Consider the following 25226-nt stretch of genomic DNA (forward strand, 5'->3'; position numbering starts at 1 on the left):
TCTTTGTGTGTCCTGTTCCAATCTTTCTTTCACCTCCTCCCTCTTTCTGTTCTGCCTGTTCCCTCATTCCTTTTAATAATCCAGTCCCACACGCTGGTCTTTATCTCTTTCTTTCCCTTGGGAGGCCTCTCTTTTTCTCTTTCTCCCCCTCTGTGGGTCTATTCTCCTTATCGAGAATTAAGGAGAATTTCAAGATTCTCGAGCGGTATCGATTCTCCAGAGACATTACAATGTAAACTTGCCTATTTCTCAAGTCTGGAATGCTACCTCCGGAGGTCATGCACGACTCTTGCCTGATAGTTGCCCCGAAGTAAGCAGGGCAATGTAAACAGAATTGTTTCCTTGAGCCAAAAAGTCATACAGTAAAAATACTAATAGCAGAGCAATATTTTTAAACAGCTGGACAGCAGACATTTTCATGATATTTGAAACTTGTTTTTATTGAGTTTTCACCTGAAATTGCAGCAACAGCTTTTACATTCTGAAATTATCACAGTAGTTTTAAGAAAGGAAAGGTCAACAACATTCCCCCCATTTTCACATATATTGATGTTGGGGTGGTGCTGGAATGAATATGAATATGAATATGAAGTAGAAAAATGGTGTTTGTCAATGACAATATTCTCTATTTATTTGTCTTTCTGTACCCCCCTCTTTCTTCTCTCTCCTTCTTCCTTTCACATTCTCCCTTTCTCTCTTTCTCTCTCTCTCCCTCTGTCTCTAATTTCTCTCTCTTTCCCCATCCCACCATCTCTCTAACTCTTCCCCAGTCTCATTTTCTCAGTAACTGGCAGCCCTTTAGGGGAAATAAATATAGCAATATTTATGATGAAATCCCTCTCTGTTTCGCTGTCTCTGATCTCGTGGTCACATAAAAAAAAAGACACTGATCTTATCAGGCCTACTACCTATGTAGTCATCCGTCAGACAATCTACCTATCCATCCATCACCTTGACACAGGCTGTGTCTCCACTCCCCATTGGCAGCCAAGGCTTTTAAGCGTGAATAAAACTACAGAGTGGACACGGAGCACCTGAGTCCGCATGTGTAACACCCTAATAGCCAACTGCCACTGAGCTATGAATCAATGTTCCACCCTGGCTAAGAAGAAACCCGCGTATTGGTTCCTAGAACATTGTAGAGGTGTGCGTCACAAGGTGGATTCCCACATGTTGCTGGGCTCACAAGCTCTACAGGAGGGTCAGGTTCCTGCGTTAAAGACATACCCTTGACAGCTTTCAAAGCTGTCATACGGTACAGTGCTGCTTGGCTCCTTGAAGAAAGTCATGAATGGTGGGATCGGAGGCAAAACCCAGGATGCTTTCAAAAGTCTTGTGGCGTTAGAGAAGCATTTAGTGTTGCGACCCGCAAACCATCCCTTTACAACTTGTTAGGGACTATAATAATATTCACAAACACCTGGTTCAATCCCTCTAATTTAACCCTCCGTCGCTAGTAAACGCCATGTGCAATTCAGTAAGCAGCACTGAATTTGGGAGAAAGGAGCTGGATAGCGGGTGTCTTTTAATTCCTGGTATGTAATTGAGCAGAGCGGCTGGGAGGCAGGCTTTGATGGCGTTCTAACCCTCTTCTGTCACACACTGCAGCAACAGGGGCACTAAAAGCACTGGACAGGCTGGAGGAATAAGGCTGGTTAAAAGGCAGCATTTATCCCTGGGTTCCCTTTTTCTCCCCCTCCCAGAACCCTGCCCACAGCCACAATCTTACTGGGGTCACCAGAACTGCCCCCAGGTTGGAAAAATTGTCTTTCTAGCTCAGAGCGATCGATGCGTGAAGTATACCTGTTAAAGTGTGTGGGAGGGACAGGTGTGTGTGTTTGTGTGCATGTGCGCGCGCGCGTGCGTGCGTGCGTGTGTGTGTGTGTGTGTGTGTGTGTGTGTGTGTGTATTTGTGCATGTCCTGGAGTAAGTGAGCATGTGTGCATGTGATATGTTTGTGTGTGCCACTTACTCTGTGTGAAGCGAGGGGGGTTGTCGTTGACATCACTCAGCCTCACGGTGACAGTGGTGGTCCCTGAGAGACCTCCCAGATGGCCCCCCATGTCCTTGGCCTGCAGAACAACCATGTACCGGTCCTGGGTTTCCCTGTCCATATCAGGCACCGCTGTGCGCAGTATACCTGGAAAAAACACACACGCCAAAGACAAAAAGAGTTCAAGATCAATCATTTCCACTATGCAGAATGACCTGATTCTGCTTCACACGATTGGTTGAACAGCGGCTGCCTCTAGCTGTGCACCGCTCACCAACGCAGCCGAACCAGGAGCCAAGGTAGCTAAATCACCTTGAAATATGGATACTCTTTTAAAGCTAGTGACAAATATGAGCCTTTGCTGAGGTACTGTATGCAGTATGTAGGGAATTAACAAGACACCATCTGAGCAAATGTGATGTGGCTCTGGGGTGTGTGAGTTACCGAAATTACAGGCTATGAACGGACAGAGAGATAGGCCTATATTTCCATCTTATCATTTATCTCCAACGTCAAATCAGTGTGTCTTGTTTGCAACGAAACTGTTCCTGTTTGCAAATAATAAAATCTGAGACGTCATTAGGAATCTGAGCATGATACATTGTGAGTAGGCCTACCGACGCAGACAAACGTAAGCTTTAACTGCTGGCTACTCTTCTTAAGTGGCTTAACCCAACGAGAGGTCACAAGTGTTTCCCTAAAAGCTGTCTGGGTTTAAACATCTTCTATTCTACAGAAATTGAATAGCTTAATCAATCAGAGCGACAGAATTAGACTACTTCCCAAGCAAAGTCTTTCATTTTTTCTCTTTGGTTATAGAGGATGTAACTCAGCCTCTGAATGTCAAATAAACGAAACAATGATACCCCGTATAGTAGGCATCAAAGTCACGTCTGTCCCGGGTATTTTACAGCTTGTTGTTAGCATAAAGAATCGCAGACCATTTATAAATGTTTTCTTCAAAATCTTAAGCTGACAAAGGGGTAGGCTTGTGCCTTTTGCCATTTTATTTAATAAAAAGGGTGGCAGGCCTATGGCAGGGATCATCCCCCCCCCAAATAATTGAGCGGATAGTCAGGGGGCCGAAAACATAATTACAAATCATTTGTAGACTGGAAATTGATCACAAGAAGCCCAAACATATATCATATTTGACAAAATAATATTCATTTCAAACCTTGCTTACATTTGTACACAATCACATATACAGTGCCTTCAGAAATGATTTGTACCCCTTGACTTCTTCCACATTTTGTTACAGCCTTAAATCAAAATAGTTTAAAAAAAAAGATGTCTCACCCATCTACACAGAATACCCCATAATGACAAAGTGAAAACAATCTTTTAGACATTTTAGCATATTTCATAAAAATGAAATACAGAAATCTAATTTACATAAGTAGTCACACCACTGAGTCAATACAATGTAGAAGCTCCTTTGGCAGCGATTATAGCTGTGAGTCTTTCTGGGTAAATATATAAGAGATTTCCACACCTGGATTATGCAATATTTATTATTTTCAAAATTCTTCAAGCTCAGGAACATTCACTGTCTTCTTGGGAAGCAGCCCCAGCGTAGATTTGGCCTTGTGTTTTAGGTTATTATCCTGCTAAAAGGTGAATTCATCTCCCAGTGTCTGGTGGAAAGCAGACTGAACCAGGTTTTCCTCTAGGGTTTGGCCTTTGCTTAGCTCCCATCTATTTCTTTTGTATCCTGAAAAGTCCTTAACGGTTACAAGCATACACATAACATGATGCAGCCACCCTTTTGCTTGAAAATATTGAGTGTGGTACTCAGTAATGTGTTGTTTTAGATTTGCCCCAAACATAACACTTTGCATTCAGGACAAAAAGTACATTTGCTTTGCCACATTTTTTTCAGTATTACTTTAGTGCCTTTTTGCAAACAGGATGCATGTTTTGGAATATTTCTATTCTCTACAGTCCTTCTTTTCACTCTGTCAATAGTATTGACAGTACCTACAATGTTGTTTATCCATCCTCAGTTTACTCCTATCATAAACTAACTGTTTTAAAGTCACCATTGGCCTTATGGTGAAATCCCTGAGCAGTTTCCCTCCTCTCCGGCAACTGAGTTAGGAAGGATGCCTATATCTTTGCAGTGACTGTGTGTGTTGATACACCAACCAAAGTGTAATTAATAACTTCACCATCCTCAAAGGGATATCCAATGTCTGTTTTGTTTATATTTATCTATCAATAGGTGTCCTTCTTGGTGAGGCATTGGAAAACCTTCCTGGTCTTTGTGGTTGAATCTGTGCTTGAAATTCACTACTTGACTGAGGGACCTTACATATAATTGTATGTGTGTGTGTGTGTGTGGGGGGGGGGGGGGGGGGGGGGGTACAGAGATGATGTAGTCATTCATTCAAAAATCATGTTAAACACTATTATTGCACACAGGGTGAGTCCATGCAAATTTTTACTCTTGGACTTATTTAGGCTTGCCATAACAAAGGGATTTAAAACTTACTGACTCAAGACATTTCATCTTTTCATTTATAATTCATTTGTAAAAAAATTTTTTAAACCTCATTCCAATTTGACATTTATGGGGTAGGCCAGTGACAAGTCAAGGGATGTGAATACTTTCTGAAGGCACTGTATCTCTCTATTATGCGTGGGAATACTTTGGAACAGATTTCCTCAATTAAAATAACGCGGAGCTGATTTGCTGGTGTTTTTACAGTATTTTGTGTTCAATAAAGAATAATAATATGTATGCTCATTTTTATTTTATTTTATGTGCGGCCCGCTAGTTGGGGAATCCTGGCCTAAGGCATACCCTCTCAATTCGAGTTTTGTTTTTAACTTAAAAACCCTTCACTGACTCGTAGGTAAGCTATGTAAAGAGTGCATGGTGGAGGAATTGGCCGACAAATCTATGGATATAGCAGCCTAAAGCCTAATTTTGTCTGTCAAACAGGTAGGCCTACCTATTGTTTCTTAAAAAGGAAGAAATAGGCTCCAACGCAAAGTTCTCTTGTTGTTAGTAAAGTCTAATTACAATTAAGACTGTTGAAATGAATTATGCCTACAAGAATTTGCTTACCTTTAGCACCATGAGACGTTAATTTTCAATTGATTGTGCCCAGCTGCTGCTTCAAGTTTCAGCACCACAATGTAAGTTACTCAAATCTGGCTTATTGTGAGGTCAATACCTCTGATAAGTACATCACGGGCAAGAAACATGTTGTTTTCAATAAAAAACAATTACAGTAACATGTTATCAAAGTTAACCTCCGGTCCTCCTCATCTTCCTGCTCTCCTTCGAAAACTCAGGCTATAGACTTGTCCGCGCGCGAGAATAGGCCTAATCAAAAATAATTTCAGGAAAAAGCCTTTGACTCTCCTCCTGAACTGCCACCACAGGCCTACACATCACAGCCATTAGCTAGGCAGTACACACGTTTTGATCATCAAGAGCATGATGGTGCTCAGGGTTCCATTGCAGTGTGTAATGCAGACTAGTTTTATTTACACCATCCCAGCAGCTATCTTAGAAATATTAGGGGGGGGGTATTCAGACCCCTTGGAAAGTATTCAGACCCCTTCCCTTTTCCACATTTTGTTACGTTACAGCCTTATTCTAAAATGGATTAAATAAAACAGTTTCCTCATCAATCTACACACAATACCTCATAAAGACAAAATGAAAACAGGTTTTTAGAAATGTTTGCAAAAAAAATAAAGAACAGAAATAACTTATTTACATAAGTATTCAGACCCTTTGCTATGAAACTTTAAATTGAGCTCAGGTGCATCCTGTTTATTTACAATTTATCATCCTTGAGATGTTTCTACAACTTGATTGGAGTCCACCTATGGGAAATTCAATTGATTGGGCATGATTTAAAAAGTCACACACCTGTCTATATAAGAGCAAAAACCAAGCCATGAAGTCGAAGGAATTGTCCGTATAGCTCCGATTCAGGATTGTGTCAAGGCACAGATCTGGGGAAGGGTACCAAAAAATGTCTGCAGCATTGAAGGTCCCCAGGAACATAGTGGCCTCCATCATTCTTAAATGGAAGAGGTTTGGAACCACCAATACTCTCCCAGCTAAACTGAGCAATCAGGGGAGAAGGGCCTTGGTCAGGGAGGTGACTATTAACCCGATGGTCACTCTGATAGAGCACTCTGAAAGAGCTCCCTCTGTGGCGATGGGAGAACCTTCCAGAAGGACAATCATCTCTGCAGCACTCCACCAATCAGGCCTTTATGGTAGAGCGGCCAGACGGAAGCCAATCCTCACTAAAAGGCACATGACAGCCCGCTTGGACTTAGCCAAAAGGCACCTAGACTCTCAGACCATGAGAAACAAGATCCTCTGGTCTGATGGGAGACTAGTCAGGATCGAGGAAAAGATTAATAGAGAAAAGTACAGAGAGATCATTCATGAAAACCTGCTCCAGAACGCTCAGGAACTCAGATTGGGGCGAAGGTTCAAAAGTCCTTGTTTTTGAAAGAAAAGACACCTCACAAGTACTCAACTGGCAGCTTCATTAAATAGTACCCACAAAACACCAGTCTCAACGTCAACAGTGAAGAGGCGACTCCGGGATGCTGGCCCTCTAGGCAGAGTTCCTCTTTCCAGTGTCTATGTTCTTTTGCCCATCTAATTATTTTCTTTTTATTGGCCAGTCTGAGATATGTATTTTTCTTTGCAACTCTGCCTAGAAGACCAGCATCCCGCAGTCGCCTCTTCACTGTTGACGTTGAGAATAGTGTTTTGCGGGTACTATTTAATGAAGCTGCCAGTTGAGGAGGCGTCTGTTTCTCAAACTAGACACTCTAATGTATTTGTCCTCTTGCTCAATTGTGCACCGGGGCCTCCCACTCCTCTTTCTATTCTGGTTAGAGCCAGTTTGCACTGTTCTGTGAAGGGAGTAGTGCACAGCGTTGTACGAGATCTTAAGTTTCTTGACAATTTCTCGCATGGAATAGCCTTCATTTCTCAGAACAAGAATAGACTGATGAGTTTCAGAAGAAAGTTATTTGTTTCTGGCCATTTTGAGCCTGTAATCGAACCCACAAATGCTGACGCTCAAAATACTCAACAAGTCTAAAGAAGGCCCGTTTTATTTCTTCTTTAATCAGAACAACTGTTTTCAGCTGTGCTAACATACTTGCAAAGGGTTTTAATTATCAATTAGCCTTTTAAAATGATAAACTTGGATTAGCTAACACAACGTGCCATTGAAACACAGAAATTATGGTTGCTGATAATGGGCCTCTACCCCTATGTTGATATTCCATAAAAAATATGCCGTTTCCAGCTACAATAGTCATTTACAACATTAACAATGTATATACTGTATTTCTGATCAATTTGATGTTATTTTAATGGAGAATTTTTTTTGGCTTTTCTTTAAAATATAAGGATATTTCGAAGTGACCCTAAACGTTGTGAGTAAATGTGATATTTCAATTCGTTTTTTTATACATTTGCTAAAAAAATGTTTTAAACTGTTTCATATTGTGAGGGAAAAAAACGACTTAATCAATTTAGAATTAGGTTGTAACATAACAAAACTTGGAAAAAATCAAGAGGTCTGAATACTTTCCCGAATACACTGTAGGCCTAACGGTTTTTGCTCATAGGCAGTGGGTGAGTCTCAAGTTTGGGGAAGCTAATTTTCACCACAAACATGATAAAGCATTCCATGCATCCTCATGTTTCCAGACTTATGTAAGGTAGCTAGCTGGCTGTTACTAATGTGATTAGTAAATTGGATAGTCATAATTTCGACTAATAAGATGATTCAGTCAATGAAAACATACTTTCAGTTCAGTGCGTGGTGGACTAGGCTAGGTTAGGTTATATCAGATAGGTAGCCTATGTTTCCTTCCCTTTCTTTGAACAGGAAATACGTGTCCTTTTATAAAAAAAAAAAACAGAGAGACGAACAGAATATTTTTTAATACGACTTTCAAGTGTCACTGACCCAATGATGAAGACAGTGAATATGCACACTCAATGATATGGTCGACGCGCCGCTGGTGCCAATAATACTGTTTGCTCAATTAATTTGAGAATTTTAATAAATAAAAGACAGATTCGCCTTTTCATTGTCTTCTCTTTCAAGCAATAGCCAATTCCTTTCCAAACTATGTTTTCCGACGATTGGATGTTGAAAAATTGCGATGAAGTGTGCAACTCGTCATTTTCGATAGGAAATGCGATTTTAAACAATCCATAGCTTTTTATTTTTAAAGAAGCTAATGATCCTCCAAATCATGCTTTCTGGCAAAGAATACACAGGATATTTTCTATATTATTATTACTATTTAATTATAATCAGTGGTTTAACTAGAGTATGATTGGCAAAACAAAACAAAAAAACAGGCACATTTCACTGTGAAAATACAATGGGCCTATGGTAATGCAACATCAAGGAAAGGTGCCTATTTTGTTTGTTTATTTGCTAAAGCACCTGAATAACAATTATACATGAGCAATAACTTAACATAGCGTAGCCTCCTGAACAAAGGGCTTGGTTGTCGGCTGTGTGAATTCTCGCGCGTAGGTTGTTTCCATACAGCGGGATTTCAGAGTCCAGTCTTTCGTGAGAGAGTCACTTGAACACGTCCGTGGTCAGTGCAAAAACATTGACATCCTTTCTCCCCGGTATATCGTATAGTCTGTTCAATTTACATAGCATTTATTTGAAGGCGGGTTTCTCCACCGTTCTGAAGCGCAGCATTCCTTGTACTAAATAACGACTTACACTGTCCGTCAGTGCTCGCCATTTATCGGTGTCCCGTTTGTGGTGTTGGAATTTTTAGTAGGTAGCCTATGGTTTTGGTGCATATAACCTGTGAAAGGACTGATCATGGACTTCAGGAGACAGCAGAGGGAGCACGCCCCCATCCACATGGATGGTGGATGGGAAGGTATAGAGTGGAGAAGGTGAAAAGCTTCAAGTTCCTCGGCATACACATCACTGACAATCTGAAATGGTCCATCTACACAGACAGTGTGGTGAAGAAGACGCAACTGTGCCTCTTCAACCTCAGGAGGCAAAAGAAAGTTGGCTTGGTCCATGAAACCCAAACCTTTACAGATGCACCATTTACAGCATCCTGTCGGGCTGTATCACCGCCTGGTACAGCAACTGCACCGTCCGCAACCGCAGGGCTCTCCAGAGGGTGGTGCAATCTGCCCGACACATCACCGGGGGCACACTGCCTGCCCTCCAGGACATCTACAGCAGAGGGTGTCACAGGAAGGCCAATAAGATAATCAAGGACCTCAGTCACCCAAGCCACGGCCTGTTCACCCCGCTACCATCCAGAAGGCGAGGTCAGTACAGGTGCATCAAAGATGGGACCGAGTAGCTGAAAAACAGCTTCTATCTCAAGGCCATAAGACTGTTAAATACTCACCAAAAGCCAGCTCTCACCCATACCCTGCTATGAACTTTAGTCACTGTCAGTAGACGGCTACCAATCAGTTACTTTACCATGCACATTAGAGGCTGCTGGCTACGTACATAGTCATGGAACACTGGTCACTTTAAATAATGTTTACATACTGTTTTACCCACTTCATATGTATATACTGTATTCTAGTCAAGGCCTATCCTATTTAACTATTGCTGTACATATACTATTCTTCAGATACACTAAATATTCAATCCATATACTGTCCATATTGTCTATACATCCCATCACATATACTGTATATACAGTGCCCTTCAAAACTTTGGACACACCTACTCATTCAGGGGTTTTTCTATATTTTTACTATTTTCTACATTGTAGAATAATAGTGAAGACACCAAAACTATGAAATAACACATATGGAATCATGTAGTAATCAAAAAATTGTTAAACAAATTGAGATTCTTCAAAGCAGCCACGCTTTGCCTTGATGACAGCTTTGCACACTCTTGGCATTCTCTCAACCAGCTTCATGTGGTAGTCACCTGGAATGCATTTCAATTAACAGGTGTGCCTTGTAAAAAGTTAATTTCAGGAATTGAATTCCTTCTTAAAAAAAAGCTCTATTTGGTAAAAGACCAAGTCCATATTATGGCAAGAACAGCTCAAAGAAGCAAAGAGAACAGTCCATCATTACTTTAAGACATGAAGGTCAGTCAATCCGGTGATTATCAAGAACTTTGACATTTTCTTCAAGTGCAGTCGCAAAAACCATCAAGTGCTATGATGAAACTGGCTCTCATGAGGACCGCCACAGGAAAAGAAGACCCAGAGGTACCTCTGCTGCAGAGGATAAATTCACTTGAGTTAACTTTACTTCAGATTGCAGCCCAAATAAATGCTTCACAATAATTCAAGTAACAGACACATCTCAACATCAACTGTTCAGTGGAGACCGCATGAATCAGGACTTCATGGTCAAACGGCTGCAGAGAAACCACTACCAAAGGACACCAATAAGAAGAAGACCGGTGGAAATCTGGAGTCTGGAGTCTTGGTGAGACGCAGAGTAGGTGAACAGATGATCTCCACATGTGTGGTCACCACCGTGAAGCATGGAGTAGGAGGTGTGATGGTGTGGGGGTGCTTTGCTGGTGACACTGTCAGTGATTTATTTAGAATTCAAGACACACTTAACCAGCATGGCTACCACAGCATTCAGCAGCGATACACCATCCCATCTGGTTTGGTCGGACTATCATTTATCATCATTTTTCAACAGGACAATGACCCAAAACACACCTCCAGGCTGTGTAAGGGCTATTTGACCAAGAAGGAGAATGATGGAATGCTGCATCAGATGACCTGGCCTCCACAATCAACCGACCTCAACCCAATTGAGATGGTTTGGGAAGAGTTGGACCGCAGAATGAAGGAAAAGCAGCCAACAAGTGCTCAGCATATGCGGGAACTCCTTCAAGACTGTCGTAAAAGCATTCCTCATGAAGCTGGTTGAGAGAATGCCAAGAGTGTGCAAAGCTGTCATCAAGGCATAGGGTGGCTACTTGAAAGAACATAAAACATAAAATGTATTTTGATTTGTTTAACACTTTTTTGGTAAAAACATGATTCCATAAGCTTTATTTCATAATTCTGACGTCTTCACTATTACTCTACAATGTAGAAAGGAACACAAGCATTTCGCTACAGCCGTAATAACATCTGCTAAATATGTGTATGCGACCAATAGAATGTGAGTTGAAGTTAACAAAACAATACCATGTAATCAATAGTTAACACTCCCGCTATGGGTCAAGTACAGTTGAAGTGGGAAGTTTACATACACCTTAGCCAAATACATTTAAACTCAGTTTTTCACAATTCCTGACATTTAATCCTAGTAAAAAGTCCCCGTCTTAGGTCAGTTAGGATCACCACTTTATATTAAGAATGTGAATAATCGTAGAGATAATGATTTATTTCAGCATTTATTTCTTTCATCACATTCCCAGTGGGTCAGAAGTTTACATACACTCAATTAGTATTTGGTAGGATTGCCTTTAAATTGTTTAACTTGGGTCAAACGTTTCGGGTGGCCTTCCATAAGCTTCCCACAATAAGTTGGGTGAATTTGGGTCTATTCCTCCTGACAGAGGTGGTGTAACTGAGTCAGGTTTGTAGGCCTCCTTGCTCGCAAACGCTTTTTCAGTTCTGCTCACAGATTTTCTATAGGATTGAAGTCAGGGCTTTGTGATGGCCACTCCAATACCTTGACTTTGTTGTCCTGAATTCTTATGGCTTAGATCCCGCTAACGAGCAGTGAAAGTACAGGGCGCCAAATTCAAAACAACAGAAATCTCATAATGACAATTCCTCAAACATACAAGTATTTTACACCATTTTAAAGATAAACGTGTTGTTAATCCCACCACAGTGTCCGATTTCAAAAAGGCTTTACAACGAAAGCACACCAAATGATTATGTTAGGTCTGCATCTAGTCACAGACAAACACAGCCATTTTTCCAGCCAAAGAGAGGAGTCACAAAAAGCAGAAATAGAGATAAAATGAATCACTAACCTTTGATGATCTTCATCAGATGACACTCATAGGACTTCATGTTACACGATACATGTATGTTTTGTTCGATAAAGTTCATATTTATATCCAAAAATCTCAGTTTACATTGGCGCATTACGTTCAGTAATGTTTTGCTTCCAAAACATCCGGTGATTTTGCAGAGAGCCACATCAATATACAGAAATACTCATCATAAATGTTGATGAAAATACAAGTGTTATGCATTGAACTTTAGATAAACTTCTCCTTAATGCAACTGCTGTGTCAGATTTCAAAAAAGCTTTACCGAAAAAGCACACCATGCAATAATCTGAGTACAGCACTCAGACAACAAAACAAGCCATACAGATATCCGCCATGTTGTGGAGTCAACAGAAGTCAGAAATAACTTTTGAAATATTCACTTACCTTTGATGATCTTCATCAGAATAAACTCCCAGGAATCCCAGGTCCACAATAAATGTTTGATTTGTTCGATAAAGTCCATTTATGTCCAAATACCAAATCCTTTTTGTTTGCGAGTTTAGTACACAATCCAAACTTACGAGGCGTGGGCAAATCCAGGTGAAAGTTCAGATGAAAAGTCATATTACAGTTCGTAGAAACATGTCAAACAAAGTATAGAATCAATCTTTAGTATGTTTTTATCATAAATCTTCAATAATGTTCCAACCGGAGAATTCCTTTGTCTGTAGAAATGATGGAACGCAGGTCCCTCTCACGTGAGTGCTCGTGATCAGCTCATGCCACTCTGGCAGAGCCCTGACTCAATCAGCTCTCATTGAGACTCATCTCAGGTCTCACCTTTTTGCCACAACTTTGGAAGTATGCTTGGTCAATGATCCCATTGTCTATTTGGAAGACCCATTTGTGACCAAGCTTTAACTTCCTGACTGATGTCTTGAGACGCTGCTTCAACATACAGTATGCACATAATTTTCCATCCTCATGAAGCCATCTATTTTGTGAAGTGCACCAGTCCCTCCTGCAGCAAAGCACCCCCAAAACATGATGCTGCCACCCCCGTGCTTCACGGTTGGGATGGTGTTCTTCAGCTTGCAAGCCTTCCCTTTTTTCCTCCAAACATAACGATGGTCATTATGGCCAAACAGTTCTATTTTCATCAGTCTAGAGGACATTTCTCCATGTGCAGTTGCAAACCGTAGTCTGGCTTTTTTATGGCTGTTTGGGAGCAGTGGCTTCTTCCATGCTGAGCGCCTTTCAGGTTATGTCGATATAGGACTCTTTTACTGTCGATATAGATACTTTTGTACCTGTTTCCTCCAGCATCTTCACAAGGTCCTTTGCTCTTGTTCTGGGATTGATCTGCACTTTTCGCACCAAAGTACGTTCCTCTCTAGGAGACAGAGCGCGTCTCCTACCAGAGCGGTATGGCGGCTGCGTGGTCCCATGGTGTTTATACTTCCGTACTACAGTTTGTACAGATGAACGTGGTACCTTCAGGCATTTGGACATTTCTATCCAAGGAAGAACCAAACTGAGGTCTTGGCTGATTTATTTTGATTTTCACATGATGTCAAGCAAAGAGTCACTTATAAGTGAAATAATCTGGCTATGACATAATTTTCTGGAAATTTCCAAGCTGTTTAAAGGCACAGTCATCTTAGTGTATGTAAACTTCTGAACCACTCGAATTGTGTTACAGTGAATTATAAGTGAAATAATCTGTCTGTAAACAATTGTTGGAAAAATGAATTGTGTCATGCACAAAGTAGATGTCCTAACTGACTTGCCAAAACTATAGTTTGCTAACAAGAAATTTGTGAAGTGGTTGAAAAACGAGTTTTAATGACTCCAACCTAAGTATATGTAAACTTCCGACTTCAACTGTATATATATATTTTAAAAAGTTGCTAAAACTTTTTGTTTAAATAAAAAATGTTTTAACAGTTTTGTCTCTATTTTATTTCCATGACGGTCTTCATCCATAACCGCCAATGTCACGGATATCCAATTACCGCCACAGCCATAAGCATGACCCTCCCCCATTTTTCTCCACCCATTCTATACCTTTCCATCCATCCCTAATGGATGAGAGTTGTAGTTTACACACTGGGCAGAATTAGGCTAATATCACCAATTACCATGTAAAAACCCACCAGCAGAACCCTCTTCACTCAGGATATCAGTCCCTTTCAGTCAACACAATGAATGAAAATGCATTAGAATTCAATAACAGCATTGCAGACACTGTATACCTACTGTAGGTGACACACTCATACCTTAAGCATACTGTAATAGATACTGTATAAAACTTTGGCCGTTTTCACATATCCCCTTACGATCCGAATCCTGGACGTTTGATACCCTGATCTGTTCTATAAAGCATGGGTGAAAGGCAAACGAACCCTGGCTGAAACGAATACGGGACCTGTGTGAGTAGTGGGTCCAAGGACCAGGACCAGAGTACCAGGTGTTGTGATGTGGCAGCTCGAGTCTCATGGAACATTTTTTTTTGCCCATTGTAAACAAGCTACCTTGCTAACATCGTGTAGAGCGTGCATCTTGATCTTGGCCCCCTTGAAACGGTTATATTCAAGTCTTGTGAAAGCAAAACGCTTTCTGTAGAATTCTCACAAACGCTCCAGGAAACCGAACCAGGGTACCGAATCTCGTACGCGAAAACGCCCTTAGCGTTTACGAGCTTGCAGGCTGTCAATCACGTAGTGAGGCGACAGAGGACTCAATAGAAGACTTTCCCATCTGCTTCAGGGACCCTGGGTTGACACCAAAGCCTCCCCCCAGAACACACAGCAGATTTTAGTGAGGAGACAGGTCCTCGGAGCCTTTTTTAATCACCGCCTTTAATAGTTCACAAACCTTTCCTGACATCTCCTTTGAATACACGTCTTTCTGTTTTTCTTCCTTCAGAAAGTATAATTGAAGGCGGTTGCTGCAGTTTGCTGGATGCCCAGAGACTCTGGCAGTCTGAATACATTTCTGCCAGCTTGAACTGGATTAGCTGAGAAGGAGCAGGAGGGCGACACACAGGGAGAAGGTATAGGGGAACAGAGATGGGGGCGAATGGGAGGGAAGTGAGAGGAGGGGGTGATGGAGAGGGAGGTGAGAGGAGGGAATGCGGGGGGGGGGAGGGGGGGGTAGATGCAGAGGGATTGGTATGCATGGCAGAGAGTGTGAGGGACTGAGAAGGGGGGGGGTCGAAGGAGAGAGAGAAGGGGATTGGGAAAAGAGAGAAAGAAGGCGCTGTGGGGATACACACTGCAGAGGTTTGAAGAGGGAGGAAGGTGGTTGGGAGCAGAGAGAGCAGGAGTGCTTGCACACCAAGTGGAGAGCGAGAGGCAGTCACCTGTCTGTGGGTCCACAGAGAAGAACTGCTGTCCCTGCACCAGTGTGTACACCAGTCTGGCACTGTTCCCATAGGTTGGGTCGTCAGCATCTGTCGCTGTCACCTGGATTATAGAAGTACCTGAGGGAGGAGGGGAGAAAGCAGAGGAGCGTTAAAACAACATAACACACACACACTCACACACTGACCAGACACAGCGGTACATTAGCACAGCACAACAACCAGAGAGCCAAATACTGACTGACTGACTCCTACCTCTCTCTTTCTCCATCTCCCTCTCTCTCTCTCTCTCTCTCTCTCTCTTTTACCCCCCTCACTCTCTTTCGGCAGCAGCATGACAAATACTTTATTCACTTTCTTTCTCCCCTGCTGCTCACCTTCTTTCTCTCTCGATTATGTCTGTCTCACTTCATTTCTCTTCATCTCCGTCTCCAATTCCCTTTTGCTCCCTCTCTCAATCTCTCTGTCTGTCGGTTGCCCCTCTTGTCTCCCCACTGACTCCCTCATGTCCTGAATCCCTGCCTTTCCTGACAGATATGGACTTTTTTCCCCACCAAATAAATCAAAGACCGTCAGCTTCATGTGAGAAATTTAAATTGTAGCAAAAAAAGATATGTACAGTTTGGAGAGAAGAACTACGTTTCCCATGGGACACTGGGCTGACAAGCTCTGAGGGTAGAGGGGATTTATGGGAGCAGCTGTTGCTGTTTTCTGACATCAAAGCCCTGACAGTGTCACCGGGAGAGAGAGAGAGTGAGTGAGGGAAGGAGAGAAAGGGAGGTGAGTGAGGGAGGGAGGTAGGTAAGGGAGACAGGTAGGTGAGGGAGAAACTGGGTCTGACTACTGATCTAGCACAGGTAGTTAACAGGCATAGGGAAGGCAAATGGAAGATGGAGAGAGAAAGGAAGGGCGAGAGGAGCGATTGTTTTGATGCACGCGGCAGTACAAGAATGATCAGATAGACAGATCAAACAAGTTTGACTGGTGGGTTTGACGGAACAAGCACAAGAGAGAGAGAAACCTATTGATATGCAGCCTGCTAAAACACAGTCACAATTTGGAGTGATGATGCATTCAGACTGAGATGTATTACCAGTGAACGGCTACTGTGTGAATACCATAGTGGATTATTTCCATGTGAAATACTGTAATGCTAAAGTAGTGGTAGAAATCAAATCCTTGTATCCACTTAAAACTAGGCTTAGGGCTGAAATTCATATGACACAATGTGTTTGGAGCAATTAGGGGAGGCAAACTCAATCTCGATTCATAGTGAAAGGAGATGATGAAAGATATCTCAACCAATCTCTTCAGCAGGCTGACGTGGTGTCAGTGTGACTACTATCATTATCCAATTCCATCACCACTGTGGCATTGACGGTGGAAGATATTACCAGTTTTATGTAACAGCTCTTTGATAAGACTCTCACGGCGCCACTATGTGCTAGTCTCGCAGCAACCCACCGTGCATTTTGAAAAACAACTTGGTAAATATTGAATCCCGGGTAAATATTGAAGCCATGATTGACTGAACAACTCAATCTGGAGACCAAGCTTTGAAAAGCAAGCACACATCAACATTTTCAAATGATTATTAAAGGAAGCAAGCGGCAGCAGATTAAAAAAGACAACGGCTCCCCATGCAGTACCTATGTTGGCCATCTCAGGCACCGTGGCGCTGTAGGGCCCTTCCTCAAACAGAGGTGGGTTGTCGTTGATGTCCTGCACTCTGATGATGAATGTGGACGAGGGCTCCAGGGCCCGGTCGGTCTGCCGGTCGGTTGCTGTGGCGATGAGGCGGTACTCGTCCTTTTCCTCGCGGTCCAGGGGCTTGGTGACATGGATGTTGCCCGTCTTCTCGTCAATCACAAACACCGCCCCCGCCCCCTCGCCCCTCAGCACGTACTTGGTGCGTCCATCACCTCGGTCCATGTCAGTGTGCAGCTGAGAGAGAGAGGTAGAAGGAGAGAGAGAATGATGTAGAGAGAGTAAGAGGGGTTAACACAGGCTAGAAAATGAAGGAGAACGCATCCAAGAGAAATAAAGGGGATTATACACAGTGCTTGAGGACATGAGTTTGTCTGAGGACGAGGACACTGGAACACATCCAAACAAACACCCTCTCATCTATTCCGATCCATCCATGGGGCAATGGCCATGAACTAGGATAATCATAATCTCAATATCCATAATGATGCACCAGCTCAGCTAGGCCTGCTATTCTCACAAACAGTTGTCTCTGAAAGCTCATCAAACTGTGAAATACAGTTCTATACCGTTGCAGCGATGAGTGAAAGTAGGAATTTAGCAGATACTAAGTTGAGGCCTAATCAATTATTCCCCAACTATTGAGGAGGACCAGGTGTGGCAGGGGTACACGCTGTATTGATCCTGACTGCTGCTGGCTTATTGGATCAGCCCTGGCTGGTTGGTGGCTGGGGCTCTCTCAAGCGGAGCGGGGTAATAGCAGAATAGGCCCTCCATCTCCCCCTCAACGGTTTGCCTGGCCCTGCTCAGGGGATGCACTCCACACATCAGCATTCATTCTCATTACCGCTCAAACGTGGACGGAATAGGAACCCTGATAAAAGAGCACAAAATTAGCCCCTACTCCAAATAAGTGTGACATTGTGAGAAAAGTGCGAGTGGGGAGCGCTTGGAAGCACCGTTGCGCGGCAACAGCTAAGCACATTTGCTAAACGAAATGAAAATGGATACTCTGATTCTAAATATTCATTAGGTTTTACAGAATCCCATTTCAAGGGGAACAATTGTATAGATGTATGACCTCCCAGGAGGTAAACAATTCACATGGATGTTGACAAGACTGTTTGCGCCTGTAAACCAAATATAACCTTTTTCTAAGTTTCCACTGTCTGCAAAGTTGAGCTGAACAATTCTATGTGCATTATGTTTCCATATATTTGATAATTCCTCCTTCCACAACATGATTTCACTGCAGAGGGTAACACTCCTAGTACTATTCCAGGAATTACTAATTAATTCTATGTAAATTACAATGTCTACAAATAAATTGGCAGGCAGTAAAGCAATTTTGTGGGAAGGGTGCCGGATTGAGACCCGCAAATAGACCTGAGTCACCACATGGCAGCTGGCCTTGGGGTCCTTTAAGGTTGTCACGGATACTGCCCTTGCAGTACATCCGGTATTAGTTATTTGGGGAATCTTAACTTGGAGTACTTCTATCTTCATCCTGGATGTTTTGGGTTGGCCCGCCTGGTCTGCACACCAGGGGAGGCTGCTGAGGGTAGGACGGCTCGTAATAATGGCTGGAACGGGAGCATATGGAATGGCTGTCAAACACATGGAAACCATGTGTTTGATGCATTTGATACCGCTCCATCCGTTCCGCTCCAGCCAATAGCACGAGCCCGTCCTCCCAATTAAGATGCCACCAGCCTCCTGTGCGGCACACTCAGCTGGTCAAGACCACCAGAAGTGAAGGTTTCACACTCACAAAACTAAACACATTCAGGGTTCTTAACGAAGGGGTCGTTAACGGCCTTAACGACGTGGCTTAACGAGGGGACTTAACGAGGCCCTTAATGAAGCTCCTGCCATCATTACCACAGTGAGTGGTGTCTGTGATGACAAAAGGCCGGCCAATCTCTGGCCCGGGAGGTGAGGAGAAGAGTCCTCTCAAGATGTGCCCTCTAACCTGGCCGTCACTGATCAACACACAGCACTGTATATGGTACAACACTGGGCCCTCCATAACACCATCTAACCTGTCCGCCACTGTTCAACACACAGCACTGTATATGGTATAACACAGGGCCCTCCATAACACCATCTAACCTGTCCGCCACTGTTCAACACACAGCACTGTATATGGTATAACACAGGGCCCTCCATAACACCATCTAACCTGTCCGCCACTGTTCAACACACAGCATTATTTGGTACAACACTGGGCCCTCCATAACACCATCTAACCTGTCCGCCACTGTTCAACACACAGCACTGTATATGGTACAACACAGGGCCCTCCATAACACCATCTAACCTGTCCGCCACTGTTCAACACACAGCACTGTATATGGTACAACACTGGGCCCTCCATAACACCATCTAACCTGTCCGCCACTGTTCAACACACAGCACTGTATATGGTACAACACAGGGCCCTCCATAACACCATCTAACCTGTCCGCCACTGTTCAACACACAGCACTGTATATGGTACAACACTGGGCCCTCCATAACACCATCTAACCTGTCCGCCACTGTTCAACACACAGCACTGTATATGGTACAACACTGGGCCCTCCATAACACCATCTAACCTGTCCGCCACTGTTCAACACACAGCACTGTATATGGTACAACACTGGGCCCTCCATAACACCATCTAACCTGTCCGCCACTGTTCAACACACAGCACTGTATATGGTACAACACTGGGCCCTCCATAACACCATCTAACCTGTCCGCCACTGTTCAACACACAGCACTGTATATGGTACAACACTGGGCCCTCCATAACACCATCTAACCTGTCCGCCACTGTTCAACACACAGCACTGTATATGGTACAACACTGGGCCCTCCATAACACCATCTAACCTGTCCGCCACTGTTCAACACACAGCACTGTATATGGTACAACACAGGGCCCTCCATAACACCATCTAACCTGTCCGCCACTGTTCAACACACAGCATTATTTGGTACAACACTGGGCCCTCCATAACACCATCTAACCTGTCCGCCACTGTTCAACACACAGCACTGTATATGGTACAACACAGGGCCCTCCATAACACCATCTAACCTGTCCGCCACTGTTCAACACACAGCATTATTTGGTACAACACTGGGCCCTCCATAACACCATCTAACCTGTCCGCCACTGTTCAACACACAGCACTGTATATGGTACAACACTGGGCCCTCCATAACACCATCTAACCTGTCCGCCACTGTTCAACACACAGCACTGTATATGGTACAACACTGGGCCCTCCATAACACCATCTAACCTGTCCGCCACTGTTCAACACACAGCACTGTATATGGTATAACACAGGGCCCTCCATAACACCATCTAACCTGTCCGCCACTGTTCAACACACAGCATTATTTGGTACAACACTGGGCCCTCCATAACACCATCTAACCTGTCCGCCACTGTTCAACACACAGCACTGTATATGGTACAACACTGGGCCCTCCATAACACCATCTAACCTGTCCGCCACTGTTCAACACACAGCACTGTATATGGTACAACACTGGGCCCTCCATAACACCATCTAACCTGTCCGCCACTGTTCAACACACAGCATTATTTGGTACAACACTGGGCCCTCCATAACACCATCTAACCTGTCTTCATAACATTAACCATTAGCTTTATATGGACTCCCGTTAACTCACATACCTTTCTCATCTAACATTACAGTCCAACAACAACAACGCTATCATGTAGTACACGTACCTATTGACATTCACCCCGACCAATAACGCCCTTTGACTTCCACTGTAAGAGCCCAAAACAGCCAGCTGCTTCATCAAATCCATTGAAAGAAAAGAAAAAAAACAAGTCATCCACGGACCACATCAGAGAAATCACCAAACTCACCACAGTATCACCTGCCAGAGTAATCAGACTCGGACTTCAGCAGTGGCAGTACTGACTGAGGCGCCTGCTACTGTGTATGCAAACCTTGGCTCCCAGACCCCTAAATCACTTAAATTACTTATATTATGATAAGGTAATATGCTTATACTCATATACTCAATTTCACATTTTTGCAATAACCATACATCATAAACCACAGAAAAAGCACTTCGTGTCAACCTCTAAATCACTTAAATAACTTATAGCCGTATACTCAATATCACATTTCTGCCTCACAATAAATCATAAAAACACAAGAAGTAAGAAAATCCACTTTGCATCTGCGCATTAGGCTAATGAATATGTTTTCCTCAGTACACATTCTGAGAGGGGGGGGGGGGGTGTAGAAGGAGAAAGCATGGTTATGGGGTATTGGTGTTGACTCAAGGAAAAGAGCAATAGCCTCCAGTGGCACGGGGGACTCGAGGCACCATTCCACCACACAGGGACTACTGTAGTGGGAGGTTCAATCCCCATCACACCAGGGAGAAGAATCAAAGGCTTTGGAGACAGCGTGCGGGAGGATATGCCTAGATCTTCAACTGCATTGTGGAGAATGTTCTCCTCGTGCACTGTTTGGTGGACTACCACTGTCCACATCATGACTTCAAAGAGCCAGGGTCCCATGATCGATGTATACCAAGTGTCTAGACGTCTAGGGCTGTTTCCGTGCCGTTCATAACAACCCACTCCTTTCGTGTCCTCGGGGGGGGGGGGGGGGGAGTCAACAAGGGCATAGGGAAGAAGGGCACGGTATCAACTTGGGATGTGGCCAGCAACAACTTCACTTCAGAGCCAACTTTATAAACTAGCCTTGTGGCTAAATACAGAATGTGCTCGGAGCCATGTTCTAGACAGCCTCTCAGTGTGTCTTTCTTACCCTTGCAGGACACATCAAAGTGTAACTATGCCAGAAATGAAACACAGTGCTCCTGCTCCAGTGTGTTGCGTGGCCTGGCTGGCCAGAGAACTAATCTTAAAGACACTTGTCTAATGACAGAGGGTCAGATGGGTCTTCACCCCAGATCACCCTCCAGCTGGCAGGCCCCAGGGCCGGGACTGTGAGCCTTCCCCACCCCCCCCTTCTACCCTTTCTACCCCCCCTCCCTCCCAGCACCTGCAGCCTGAGGAAACAGCTGAGTGCGGGCCAGGGCTCTGGAGCCATGACAGGGGCCAAGAGAGAAGAGGCCTAATCTACCCAGTGAAACATAATTAAAGTCAACACTATGAGACGAGATGCTGTGAGAGAGAGTCTGATCATCATCGGACGCTTTATCCCAGCTGGATACTCCAGATAACCAGCTGGCCCAGAGGGGTAGAGCTCTGGTCTGTTACTTAGCCACAACCCCCCCCCCCCCCCCCCCCCCCCCCTACGGCCTCATACAATCACGCCATAGATTTGGGTTCAGTAAAAATACCAAGGAAACTCCCCTCACCGGATTTACACTTGGCTTCTGTGATTTTTGGGGTTCTGGTTTCTTTCTGATCTTTCTCTCTAAGTGTCAACAGAACAGCAGGTATGGGTCAATCGTGTGCTTAGTGAGCAAGATTGATTCAAGCCTTGTGTTTGGCCTGTATTGGAGTCTTTATATAATGTGGCTGTGTTGTGGACAGTGTGTCCTGGTCTGTTGTGATCTAATTCAGTCCTGTGTTAGTGGTTTTGCAGCAACATGCCCCCACCCCACTTTGGCCAACATTTATTATTCATCAGTATTATTACCAGACCTTATCACCACAAGCCTCTTTATACATACTGTTATTATTCCCTGCCATCATGATAGTTTATTCACAACAAAACTGCTTTTAGCTCTAGACTACGCAAATCCTGCTTTTGATTATCATAATCAGCTGATATATGAGAGAGAACCGTGTGGTGCTCAGTGCAGATGGTTTTGTATCGCCCAATGCCCATTCTGATGATGTATACTCCACATCATATTTTTAGCAGGAGGGCAAGTGGCAACGTGGGAAAAGGCCACCGGAGGCCTACTGTAATTCACGTCTGTACATTTAAAGGGCAAATCGCCCACATATATGCCACCGCGTGCCACTGCCAAAAGGACTGCTCCTTGCCAATGGGATTTTAGAGAGAGCAGAGGGGAATAGGAAAAAATGGGTCTTGAAGCACTGTTTGAATGTTTTCCCAATCATTTTGCATGAATCTGTTTGTGTGCATTGGGTGCATTTGTGTATTTTTGCATTGCATGTACAGCAAATGAGCGTGTGGATCTGTATGTTGGTTATGCACCCATGCTTGTGCGTGCGTGTGTTTGTGTGTGTGTGTGCGTGTGTGTGTGTGTGCGTGCGTGCGTGCGTGCGTAGAGAGATGGGCACAGTGCCCTATCCCTCCCCTCCGACCCGACCCAACTCACTGGCCTCCTTCAGGGGCACTGGGGGAAGTGGAGCGGATGGCCATGCAGTCTCACTCTCAGCTCAGAGGCCAGTGAATAAATATTAGCTCAAGGTCACGAGCTGCACTCACACCGGGCCAGGCATAATCAGGAGTTCACCCCAGCTAGGGCCTTCACTTCATATAATCACGGCTTTACCCACGCGGTGTGTTTAATTTGATCAAATCGCTGAGTTTAACCTGAATATGCTTTTAGTTCCATAATAGCACAATTAACCCTAATGTGGGTTCAACTGTATAATAACATGCCTCACCTGTTTAACAAACCATATCACATGCTTGTATAGCTAAGTCACTATTTCACCTCCATACATATCTTACTGTACGTTATATTCTATACATGTGCTTTATGTATATTTCATACTGTACCTGTTAATGGTACGTCAATTCTGGTCCCGGTTGAAATGTATGTAATCAGTGGGTTATCTTGGGGTAGAATGGTGGTACACCATGACGGGTATCATTGTGAGTTTCTCCAGGTAAAATACTCCCTTCTCAACATTAGAGACTTAGCTATGGTAATGCTTTAAATTCATACACTCACTTTGCAAATTTGCTCGACATTATTCTGAGATTAAACACAGGCTATAAAAAGAGAAAGGAGAGCAGAACAAAGGTAGAGAAAGGCAGGCTTTTGTACGCTTTTGAATTTCACCTTTAATAGACTCCACAGTTTCTCCTCACGCTCTCTCCCTTTCTCTCTCACACGCTCCCCTCTCTCTCCGCTCCCACTCAGCACAGAAGTTGTTTGAATTTGCTCTCCACGGGGTTTTTTAATATTAAACCACACTCTCTCTCTCTCTCGTTTGCTCCACTCCCTCTCCCCTGCCTCCTTCCTTTATTCTCGCCATGCACGCTGCCTCTTCCTCTTTCCTTACTTTTCCTCCTTTACAGCCTCTCTCCTCTGGTCTCCACCCTCTCTGTCTGGCTGAGTAGGGTTGATAGACTGTGAGGTCAACTCTAGAACGTGCCCCCGCTCCTTTCTTTTATCCTCACGTGCTCTTCCGCTCTGTTAGTTGTACGCCATTAACCTTTACACCCTTTCTTCCCTCATTTTTCCCTCCTTGCATTATCCTCTCTGCTTAAACTCTTCCCCCGTTTCCTCCTTCTCTCCATCCCTCCATTCCCCTCTCTCCATCCCTCCATTCCCCTCTCTCCATCCCTCCTTTCCCTCTCTCCATCCCTCCTTTCCTCCTTCTCTCCATCCCTCCTTTCCCCTCTCTCTATCCCTCCTTTCCTCCTTCTCTCCATCCCTCCTTTCCCCTCTCTCCATCCCTCCTTTCCCCTCTCTCCATCCCTCCTTTCCCCTCTCTCCATCCCTACATTCCCCTCTCTCCATCCCTCCTTTCCCCTCTCTCCATCCCTCCATTCCCCTCTCTCCATCCCCCTCTCTCCATCCCTCCTTTCCCCTTTCTCCATCCCTCCATTCCCCTCTCTCCATCCCTCCTTTCCCCTCTCTCCATCCCTCCATTCCCCTCTCTCCATCCCTCCTTTCCCCTCTCTCCATCCCTCCTTTCCCCTCTCTCCATCCCTCCTTTCCCCTCTCTCCATCCCTCCATTCGACCCTTTATGGTCTCCAAATCGGTCTTCGCCCCAGTCCCATTCCACCGGCCCTTGATCCCCCCCCGCCCGCCTCTCTTTCCTTCTCTCGCTCCCTTCCTGCCTCCTTTATCTCTCTCGCCTATCGCTCTCTCTCCCTCCCTCCATCTTCCTCCTCTGTCTCTAATTGCTCTCTCGCCCCTGCTGTGCTTCAGCCCCGAGGCTAAATGACATTCCCAGGGAGAGAGGAAACGTAAAGAAAACACAAAGCAGTTTGGAATGAGACATTTTAGGATTATTATTGATGAGCTTCCTGCCAGCAGGTG

The 25226-nt window shown here is 44.1% G+C and overlaps 1 protein-coding gene across 3 annotated transcripts in view; it reads right to left on the bottom strand.

Annotated features, from left to right (window-relative positions):
- LOC110508473 overlaps nt 1-25226 on the bottom strand; it is a 144834-nt gene that overhangs the window by 55469 nt on the left and 64139 nt on the right. For all 3 annotated transcript variants that reach the window (XM_036966293.1, XM_036966294.1, XM_036966297.1), the window contains exons 3-5: nt 16957-17251; nt 15308-15427; nt 1973-2140 (exon numbers count right to left, since the gene is read on the bottom strand). In XM_036966293.1, the coding sequence (XP_036822188.1) occupies nt 1973-2140; nt 15308-15427; nt 16957-17251 (583 nt within the window). The remainder of the gene's footprint in view (nt 1-1972; nt 2141-15307; nt 15428-16956; nt 17252-25226) is intronic.

This window comes from Oncorhynchus mykiss, chromosome 28 (assembly GCF_013265735.2).
Source record: "Oncorhynchus mykiss isolate Arlee chromosome 28, USDA_OmykA_1.1, whole genome shotgun sequence".
In the NCBI taxonomy this organism is placed as follows: Eukaryota; Metazoa; Chordata; class Actinopteri; order Salmoniformes; family Salmonidae; genus Oncorhynchus; species Oncorhynchus mykiss.